The sequence below is a fragment of the Anomaloglossus baeobatrachus genome, chromosome 6 (assembly GCF_048569485.1).
Source record: "Anomaloglossus baeobatrachus isolate aAnoBae1 chromosome 6, aAnoBae1.hap1, whole genome shotgun sequence".
NCBI lineage: Eukaryota > Metazoa > Chordata > Amphibia > Anura > Aromobatidae > Anomaloglossus > Anomaloglossus baeobatrachus.
Window position 1 is genome coordinate 503,174,386 of NC_134358.1, and position 11,358 is coordinate 503,185,743.

Consider the following 11,358-nt stretch of genomic DNA (forward strand, 5'->3'; position numbering starts at 1 on the left):
ACAGGATATGGGTGGACACACTGTATGTAAAGTAAAGAAGAAACCAAAAGAATCCAGCGATGAAGGAGAACCAAAATGGCTACTTTACTATACCTAGACACCACTTCTATGGCTATAGCTGCCGCCATTCTCAAGTTAATGGTGGTGGACAGGATATGGGAGGACACACTGTGTATTTGAAGGTCATGTGAATACATTTTTTCACTTATGCAAAGCGCTATACATAAACAATAGATAGTAATATCCAATAAGGGATTGTGCTACAAATAACAAGAGAGGAAACAATGTAAGAAGCGACAGCACTAGAGTTTGGCAGATTGATTTACAGGACTCTAATTTATCGGTCAGATCAGTAGTCTCTGTCAACTGGACAGGAGGCTTGTGAATCTTACCTTCTGGGATCCCTGCTGCGTCTTTTGTTAGCTGAGCTATCTCAATGTCCTCACAGATGATGACGCACCAATTTGGCTAATCCAAAGTTGTGTCAAATATCCTAGAAGGTAATAGATTCATGAGCTACCTGTGCAGTACCCAAAGACTACTGACCTGGCCGATGCACTGGAGTCCCATAAAATGAACCAACCAAATGACTTCTTGCACTTACCTGCTATTCTTTATTACTGAAGCGTACCTCCAGCTTCAGGCAGTAGCCCAGGTTGCCCTTGTTATAATCTGCACCTGTTCACCCCATGGAAAGCTGCACAAGGATACATATCCTCAGTTATGATAGTCACATAAATTCCTGACCTTAGTGGCTATACATCCATAACTGCTGGTGTACAGCGCAGACGACGCCTAATACAATTCCAACAATTTAGGCTACTTTCACACATCCGGCTTGAGCCGTGCGGCTCAATCCGGCTGTGAAACCTATGCAACGGATGCGGTGAAAACACCGCATCCTTTGCATACGTTTTTACATGCGAGCGGTCCGTTTTTTTCCGGTTGCGTCACGCTACTGAGCATGCGCAGTGGAAGAAACCGCATGCGACGGCCAGATGCGTTTTTTTCCGCATCGCGCCGCATCCGGCGTCCATAGGCATGCATTGAAAAATGCGCCGCAGCGGCCGGATGCGGCGCGATGCGATGTTTTTGCCAGAGCAAAAAACGTTGCAGGCAACGTTCCATCCGGCCGCGGCATCGGCTAATTCTGCCGCATGCGGCAAAAACCGGACCGAACCCAAGCCCCTGCGGCACAATACGGCACTAATGTAAGTCTATGCAAAAAAAACGCAACCGGCGGCAAAAAAAACGTTTGCGGTTTTTCTGCAGAGCGCCGTATTGTGCCACAGAGCAAAAACCGAATGTGTGAAAGTAGCCTTACATATTGGCCTTCAATAATCCAAGATAGTGAAGCCTTATTTTAATGAAGTTGGAGTGTGGGAGTTCCTAATTTAATGTAACATTTAATTCATTTTAAATATCCAAGTTTATTTAGAAAAGTTGAAAATAAAAAAACAGGACAGTCATGACTACGCCCTTGTAGGACTAGATAGTCAGGGACCACTGACCATCTAGTTCTACAAGGGGGTAGTCATGACTGTCCTATATTTTTATTTTCAACTTTTCTAAATAAACTTGGATATTTTATATGAACTACTTCAAGCTGGTTCCTTACAAGCGCTGGATCTATTTTCTTGCTTGTCTTCATACGGTTGCCCAAACGAAGTCCAGGCTGCTACTTATTTAAGGTGCAATATTCGCCTCGGGTAAAGAGGGAATTAGTCACTGGTATTCCACATTCACACTTTATATACAGCTTATCAGCTTTCTCACAGGGGTTGATGGCTCAGGGTAGATAGGGGCATGGCCATCAGGATGCATGGGACTTCCCTGGTCGCTGAGGCCGGCCACCTGGGGGGTGGGTTCCACTTGGGGTAGAAGTAGGAGGAACTCACACAATCTTCAGTCAGTCTACACGGGATACCAGTTCTGGGACACGACACTGGGATGCCCCTGGACTACCAGGTCATCACAGGGTATTGTGCAATCTGCCCTTCTGTGCAATATCCACCCCCTCCTTGGTTATGGGTCCCCAACTACATGGTGTTGCCTACATCAGCTGATTAAAATCCTAGGAACACTCTGCAGCAGACACACCAGTGGACGGCCTGAGTGGAATAGGGTCGCCCACTTGGAGTGTTTTATTTAAGGGGAGGTCAGGAGTGGCAGAAAGGGGAAGTAGTTTAGAAGTGTTGAAGAGAGGAGGTCAGGAGCCAGGCTCCTTGGAAGCACCTAGGTAGCAGACGGTGGTCTGGACCTAGTAGGAGCTGGACTCCCGGTTGCAAGGGATCGTGACAAGGGGCACGGAACTGTCGAGGAGGACAACCGGCGGCCTTGTACCATCACTGGGCTGGGACCAGGGCATGACTGGGTACGTGGACCCTAGGTCAGAGAGTAGCTTCAGGCAACCTGACAATTTACCCGACGAGAACGGAGCCTTCAAAATCCGCTCTCCACCCGCTCCAAAATCGGGTTGCTAGCGCAACGAGGGGGATAGGACTTTCCACCAAAACGGTCCAGAAAATCCCAAGCGTGAACCCTGAGAGCAAACTCTCACAGTTAGCCACACTGGGGAGCGGGACCCGACTAGTTCTATACTATCGGGACCAACAGACAAGTGAACTTAGTGCCAGAAGGAAGGTCATGGATCACCAGGAAGCACCATTGGGGAAGGGACCCGAACTAGCTCCCCTCAGCGGCAGCTATATCCAGAACTTTGGTTTATCCAGTTGTCGGTGTCAGTTACTGGACTGAGTGAGTACGAAAGTGACCCCCTTCGCACCCAACGGCACTCCCCAGCTCCCATCACTGAGTCCCGGGGCATTCCCCCTACCCGTGGAGGGTTCTAACACCTGGCTGCCCTACTCCATCGCCCCTGTGTGCTCCCAACTGCAGCGGTGGTACTCCATCTTACCACATACCACGGGTGGCGTCACGAACTCTAAATATAATCCCCTGTGTATACCCCCTTCATTTGAGTGGCCGCATGACCCCCGGGTCCGGACGCCCCTCGAGCCACCGCGGATCCGGATCCGAGCAGGCCGGCTGCTGACATGGGGGTGGCACAACACGATCATCACTTTCTTCTCTTCATGGGGCCTGCGGCTTGGACTGAAGCGCTCAGCCCAGTTTGCTCACGGCTGGAAGGGCAACTCTGAAAAAGGACTTTCTTCTTTCAAACACTGGTGACTGCTTCTAATTTATCTGAGGTCAACGGGGCACATCACAGCGGGTAACTGGTACTACCTGGGCGAGCGGCACAAAGAGTGAGTAAAGACACCTGGAACCACAGCATCTGACTCGGACTTTTATTACCGGCGCCGCCGCCCTGCACCTTGGCGCCAATGGCCATCGCCATCACTATTCCCCTCATCATCATCCCCGGGGCCCGCTCCACCTGGGGACAGCAACAGTCCCAATCCCTGGGTGCTACTCTAGGACACCAGAGAACCAGAGGAGGGGAGCTGACAACATTGCTTTGTGTTTTGTATTTGATTCATTTTAGGCTTTCTGATCCTAACTTCGCAACCTAAGGGTATGTGCACACAATGTCTTTTTCAGATGGGTCTGCTCCAAAACCTGTCTGAAAAAAGAGCTTCAAAAGAATATGAACATATACATTTAGAAGTAAAAACAACTTGTTTTTCATATGTTCAGTCTTTTGTGTGTCTTTTAACTACTTCAAAATTTCAGACGCCAAGCAGTTAAAAGCAGTGACCCGGCCATTTTTCAGCCATTTTCTGCTCTGAAGACGCTCCATACTTTGCAAATATAAGTCAGTGGGAAGGTTCAAAACACATCAAACTGTGTTTTTTAATATTTTCCAGTGTTTTCGCTTCATTGTTGAATGGAAAAAAATTAAACAACCCCAAAATGCCAGTAAAAAAAAGACAACCAGAAAACTATGAGAAAACACTACAAAAAACCCCACAAAACTCCAATAGGTGGTCACAAAGAAAGCAACTCCCCCAAAAAAGATGCTGTAAGACAAAAACACAAACTTGTCTTGAAGCTTCTTCCTCTTGTGAAGATGCTTTTAACATACCCTCAGGCTGGTTACACATGAGGTAGCCATACAACACACAGCTACCTCTTCCGATTCCCCCATACATATCAACTCTCAACTTACATAGTTACATAAGTTGAAAAAAGGTCTAGGTCCATCTAGTCCAACCTTCCTCCACCAAACTTGGGAGAGTGTTCACGTGTTTCCCATGAGCGCAGGGGAGAAAGCTGTGGTCATTCGACTTTCAGTGATCTTTTCCCCCCTAAAATCAAATCTGCCACAACATCTTTTGTTGAGGTAGTGGTAAGAGGCCACCATACACAGCTGATGATTGAACTTGGCTGGTACACCAAAAATGGGTTGGATGGTGTATGACTTTTATCCAGTGTAGTTTGGAAAGTGGGGGCTTAATTTGGATTAGTTCCCCGAGGCATGGTTTTCCTTAACTGAAACCTCTTTATGCAAATGGGAATAAGTGGCAGTATCTATGCTGTGCTCCAGTAGGACAGACGGGAATAATCTGTATGTTATTGAGTGGATGTGTAATGAAAGTGAGCATGTAAGAATATATTGGATTAAGATGGCCATGAATTTGAGTCATGGGTCATTTAGGTCCTTGTCTACTTCCTAACATAACTGAGTATTTTTTTCCCGTGAATTGGAAATAGAAAAAACATGCAATAAAAACATAACACCTGAGTTTATGATGACGCTTTGGGTGAGTGGGTGGGGGGTGTTGTGTGGGATACACTGCAAGATGTGATGATGGAGACCCGAGTAGCCCATGTCTGGTTACTCCGGCCTGCTTTTATTTCTCATTCATTTGATTTTCTCAGACAGTGGTTCAGAGGTTGAACATACACAAGTCATCAGACCTCATATCCAAAGTCTCTGTAATTTCATTGAAAATGTGACAGGCTGGAATGACAGTGGTTTCGGTTTATATCTCTCATTATTATGATGAGAGTATTGCACAATGCAGCGTAGTTGGTTGCCTTTCTAAATTAGATGATTGACATAGTTCCATGGGGACAGCCTCCCTTTCTTGATGGGGAAGAACCTGCTCTAAAGTAAAATTGACCTTAGAATTTCAATACTATGAAAATGATGCCTGAGTTTTCCAACTCAGATCCCATACTGTCAGGAGGAGCTTGGACACTTTGTAGACACCATTACCTGTAAATGGTAGAAGGTCACATTTATATCCTCAAGCAGAAGACTTTAGGTTGGCTCTTCCTATTCTGCAGTCCGTACAGTTTTCTTGGCCAATGGAATTAGCAATCTACATATAGAAAGAGTTTAAGTCCTCTACATTCTCCCCATCTCAGATCTAGCACTCAGATCCCTCAAAAATCTGTAGGATCCACCAGTAACATAATATTCTCGTGACTATTGTTACCCGGCCTCATTCTTCCTTAGAAGAGAGGCTGACCTGCTCTTATTAGTAATATTTATACATTGGATAGACTCCATTTCCAACAGGGCTGCCATGAGGGAAGTACAAGAAGCAATGGGATGAAACTTAAAGGAAGGAGATGGAGATTAGACATTAGGAAAAACTTTCTGACAGTGAGGGCAGTCAGAGAGTGGAACAGGCGACCACGGGAGATGGTGAGCTCTCCATCAATGGAAATCTTCAAGCGGAAACTAGATAAACATATAGCTGGGATGATTTAGGAAAACCTGCACTTGGAGGAAGTTGGATTTGATGGCCCTTGAGATCCCTTGCAACTCCACCACTCTATGATTCTATGAGGCTGGTCAGAGGTCCAGGCAAAAGAGTCCCCCTCTTATGCCCACTCATCTTTTCCATATCGTGGTCATCCTATGGGAACTGCACAGAGGTCTTATTATTGATATGTAAAAATGGTGAAAGTGTAGAAGCCACAAACTCCAGGATGAAGGATGAGAACCCAAGAGATTATACTCATTTCTCTAATATCTGGCCAAGGTAGCATTCATATGGCAGTCCTGGGTGTAAACCAGTCATTTGGGTACCATCATTTTGGAAATCCTATACTTTCATTGTTTCCTTCAACTCTTTGTGCAATCCCACATGGACATGCCCATTTGTAGGCTTGTAGGATAGGACATTCACTGAATGTATAGACTATTGTTAGCTTCCATGTTTTTGAGTTTGGAACTTTTTTTGTATCAATGTATGAAAACTTTTACCTAAGTGTGAATACTTGAAGGAATGTAAATTGCATGGACTGTGGCCTCCTGGGTTGTCCTGACCACTTCTGTAAGCGATGGAAGGGATTCCTCTGTACTGAACCTCTGATGGTCTTTATGGGTCTGTATTCTCTGCAGGGTGACACAAAGTTCAGTTATTTCCTCTGTAGTGGTGCTCAGCACCCGCTCGACGACTTACACACTGGCACCGCATTTCACATGTAAACATTAAGAAGACCATGCCGGTATTTATTCCTGGATATGAGCATTCTTGCCTGGGCACAAGGTGACATTTCAAATTCCTGTCATATCTTTGGATGAATCATTGGCCATAGTGAATAAACGTTACTACATATACTGTAAATTCCCGTGAGCGGATAATTGCTGTATATTCCCAAAACAAATATTCCATTCTTTAATTTATTAATATGTATATATTTTTGAAATTACATTTGTATGCATTATCATCTATGCTAGTTATAATAATAATAATAATAATAATAATTATTATTATTATTATTATTATTATTATGAGCACAATGGCTCATGGGGTCCTGGGTTCAAATCCCACCAAGGATGACATCTGCATGGAGTTTGTATGTTCTCCCCGTGTTTGCGTGGGTTTCCTTCCACAGACATACTGACCAGGACTTTAGATTGTGAGCCCCAATGGGGACAGGGATGACCATGTCTGTAAAGGGCTGGGGGATATGATTGTCTTGTATAAGGCTGAGTTCTCATGTCCTGTAATCATCTGTTAGAACGGATCCTGCAGAGATCCATTGGCAAAAAAGTATTGCAAACACAACTTTGTTAAATAACTGATATCGGTTGGATCTGATTTTTCTTTTACATAAGAATCTATGGAGAACGGATCCATTAACAGATTGCTACTTAGCCTCCGTTTTTCTTGCATTTACAACGGATCTGTTTTTGAATTTTTTTTTTACAGAATCCATTACAAATGGAAGATAATTAGTAATCCAATAACAGATCCATTCTCCATAGACTCCCATGTTAAAAAAACGGATCCGACAGAAATCTTTTCCCAACGGAACTCTGCAGGATCCATTCTAACGGATGATTACAGGACATGTGAACTCAGCCTTACTAAGCATAATAATAGACTGAAATCTGTTGGTTTTTTTTTCTTCACATGGCTGTGTCTGGTATTGCATCTCTGTTACTTTTTAATTAAATGAGGCTGAATTGCAATACCTGACACAACCTATGGACAATGGGGGCGCTATTTATGAAAGATAGCAGTCGTGTTTTTTCTAATCCATTTTACTTAGCTGTTGCACAAACTGTATAAATTACCTTCACTATTTAATGTATTTTTATGGAAACTTGACAGTTATCATTGCTGTAGTTGAAGGTTGAACTTGATGGACCTAGGTCTTTTTTCAATGAAGTTTAACTACATAACAGTAAGATTCTCGGTGATTTAACATGGATTAAAAAAAAAATCTCCCTGTTGTACGGATTTTTGGAGAACAACATCTAAAATAGCAACTGATGTGGAGAAGTTCACAGAAATACAATACAGTGTATATTCAACTTCATGAGACATCCATGTTTCACAAGAAATGTATCAATACGGCCAGGCCTCCATCAATCACCTGGTATAATCACATTGGTGCAATACTTATACAATAGTAATTATTTCTACAATAATCACAAATTTCATGCAATTTCTTCCCCAATGTGGTTGTTAAGGCCCCGTCACACACAGAGATAAGTCTTTGGCAGATCTGTGGTTGCAGTGAAATCATGGACATATTGTTCCATTTGTACACCGCCACAAACCTGGCACTGATTGTCCACAATTTCACTTCTGCCACAGATCTGCCACAGATCTGCCACAGATCTGCCACAGATCTGCCACAGATCTGCCACAGATCTGCCACAGATTTATAGATTTATCTCTGTGTGTGACAGGGCCTTTTTAGGTCTTCATATTGTACAATCTGTTCTACATAACATTGTGACATGATTATATGCATTTATGCTTGTAACCTGGGACACAATATTGCAGAAGACAATGGGCGATAAAGTTCAATCAAGTGCGAGATCTCGTTGCAAGTTTAGAAAAAGGGGGTGATAAAAAAAATATAGAACGATAGATATTATCATTATTACTAACACATTATTTTACTAAGTGCACTTCAGTTTCTCTGCATCCATCATGACATTTGCACACATGAGCAGTACTATGTCTAGATCTATTGACCCTGACATCTAAAATACCCCCCCCAAAACGTCTTTTTAGGTTATAAAGATTCAAAGAGTTTCCTTAAGAAGAATTCAGTCCATTTGGATACTGAAAGAAATTGTTCACCTTTGGTGACTTAAAAAAAAAAATAAAAAATAAAAAAAAAATGAAATGCTTGTAAATAAGGCTTAAAGAATGAAAAATACCATTTTTGCATTTGGGTTTCATTAAAAATATTGCACCGTTTGCCTTCTAGAGCCTCTGTGTTGCACTGTCTATTGCTGATTGCAGAATGAGTCAACTGAGACTCCATCAGTGAGCTAATGACAATCTTAAAGCCTCTGTGTTGCACTGTCTATTGATAACTGCAGAATTAGTCCACTGAGAATCCATCAGTCAGCTAATGACAATCATGAAAGCCTATGTGTGGCACTTTCTATTGCTGACTGCAGAATGAGTCAACTGAGAATCCATCAGTGAGCTCATTATGACAATCTGATATGTAGTTTACAACTCTTTTATCTGCCTTTTTCTGAGCATCTCCGGTGACTTATGACCACAAACCATATTGAAGTTGAATTAGCAGGGAAACAAAGATACTAGAAAAACCCAACAGTGCAAAATTTGTAATAAAACCGAATTCCAAAAATTATATTTAGCCCCAAGCACATGCATTTGTTGTTAATAAAAAAAAATGTCCCCCCAAAAGATGGAGACTTGTGGGTGAAGGAGGGAATTTTACACCAACAAGTATGCTGGGATCTGTAGTGCCATAACAACTCCGGGACCTCCCTCATCTCACTTCCTCTATTAAAATATCACACCTCACATATCCTGACATCCATATTATATGTATCAATATGTAGCATATATTTGATTGGGTTTTTCATGACCCATAGAGTAAGTGTATAAACGGTTATATTATTATTATTGATAATAATATAATTTATTATTGTTTTGTTATTTATTATTTTTATTATCTGTTTCCTTGAAGATATGTCTATTAGAAATTTTTCACAAATGAATAATATACATTATATTTAAATATATATATATATAAGTATATAATTTTATATATATAAATATATACATATATAAATATTATATATAATATATTATAATATGTTTTTTATATATATATATATATATATATATATACACACATAATATAAATAATTCAGTAATATTATACATATATATAAAATTCAGTAATAAATCAGTATACCACTATGAAGATTAATGAAGGGTAAAGAAATAAATGATACCCTTGTCATATGGTTTAATTGGACTTACTATCATCACTACAGGCTAATATTAATGATCAATCTAAATCAATAATTTGCAGTTTAAAGTGTCTGAATTGATTCTGTTGTAGCTAATAAAAGGATGAGCAATAAAGTAAAAAAATAAACCTAAATTAATAAAAAAAATAAGCCTTATATGCAATGTATAGCAAAGACCTTATCCTATGTAGTAAATGAATAGCATGTGGACATGTCAGTAGAAAATACCAAGCAAGATGTGCATAGCACACTTTATTTCTATAAAACTATTAAAGCCGTTACAAAGTATTCCAAAAAATACATTTTAGTAAATTTACAGCGGTTATTCAATTTATTAATGCAAATCATCAACAGTCTTCATCCACTGGAGGTCCTAATTTGTGTGCACTTTGTATCGTCTTCAAAAATATTATTACTTTCTAATAAACTCTTTGAGGTTAAAATGACAAGATTCCTACTGTTTAGAAGGAAAAAAAAACAAAAAAAAAACCAAAAAATAAAAAAAAAAAACATAAAATGAGCCAACATTGGAACTTTGTGTAACAGTCTTGTAAGTTCTATGAATGTGAGCGGATGCAAGTTGATACAAAAAATGAAAACAATAAACAAACAAAATCATAACAAATAAACAAACATAGATAATAATAAGCCATAACGTTACGATGTGAAACTATTTAAATTAAAATAATATATTCTCGTATTGTACACTATTTCAAATAACGAAATGCAATTCAGTCAGTATTGATCTCTGAAAACATAAAAATAAAAAAAAAACAAAAAAACAAAATCTAATTTACATTTCTGTGTAGAAAAATATAATTTACTAGCCCCCTGTTTGAGACAAGTCTTACAATTATTTAACACTTTAGTGACCGCCAGGCCTTTGGAAACACCTAGAATGGAGGCCTGTCAGGAGAAGGTAGACGAGGACGAGGGTGATGGGTGAGTGGATAGTACCAAAAAAGTTAGGACTGACTTGACATGTAGAAAAATAGAATCTGCTGTGTCAATCTGAACTCAACATAGAGAGCTTCAGTGAGTTCATTAAATGTCCACATGACAATAAATTATCAAAGAAACTAGTTAAGGCTTCTTGAATGTCCAGTTCATATTAAACCTCTATTACAAGAACAAATAAATAAAATATTCAGTAGAAAAAAAAATAAAGAAGACATAAAAAAGAAAAGTAGAACATGATGCAACAAAATAATACAAAAATAATAGCAAGGATGGAAAGTTTGGGGGAAGTTTTGATCCTTAGTGTCTACTTTGAAGTGTCCTACATTAAAAATGAATGTCTTGGTCAATGTGATGAGCTTTCAGCTGGACCTGGCTGACATTCCCAGAGGGTGAAGAGAGTCATTATCCAAGAGCCAAGTTCCTATCTGGTACAGGAGCTGGGAGTACCAGTGGACACCTTCAACATGAAGGTGGCTGAGGGATGGTTTATAGTCTTGGGGGTAAAGGAAGGAGAAAAGTTTGAAGGCAATTCTTAGAGGGGCAAATGCCATGTGTGCCCAGCTGTGGTCTTCAATGACAGCATAACAAGATGCCAATAGCCCATTAATGACCACTGTGCCATGAGAGGTCACCGGGGCAAAGGCTCCAATGTCTTCTTCAAGGTGGACTCTCTCCACTGTCACCTCCCTCAGACTCATGGAGGTTTGGTTAGCGAT

General features: G+C 40.7%; 1 protein-coding gene across 1 annotated transcript in view; it reads right to left on the minus strand.

Moving 5' to 3' along the window:
* Window positions 1-9,732: 9,732 nt before the first annotated feature.
* Window positions 9,733-11,358, minus strand: part of SHH (sonic hedgehog signaling molecule) — a 15,121-nt gene continuing 13,495 nt past the window's right edge. The window contains exon 3 of the mRNA XM_075316745.1: window positions 9,733-11,358. This exon is cut by the window's right edge and continues 338 nt beyond it. Within this exon, the coding sequence (XP_075172860.1) occupies window positions 11,002-11,358 (357 nt within the window). The 3' untranslated portion in view covers window positions 9,733-11,001.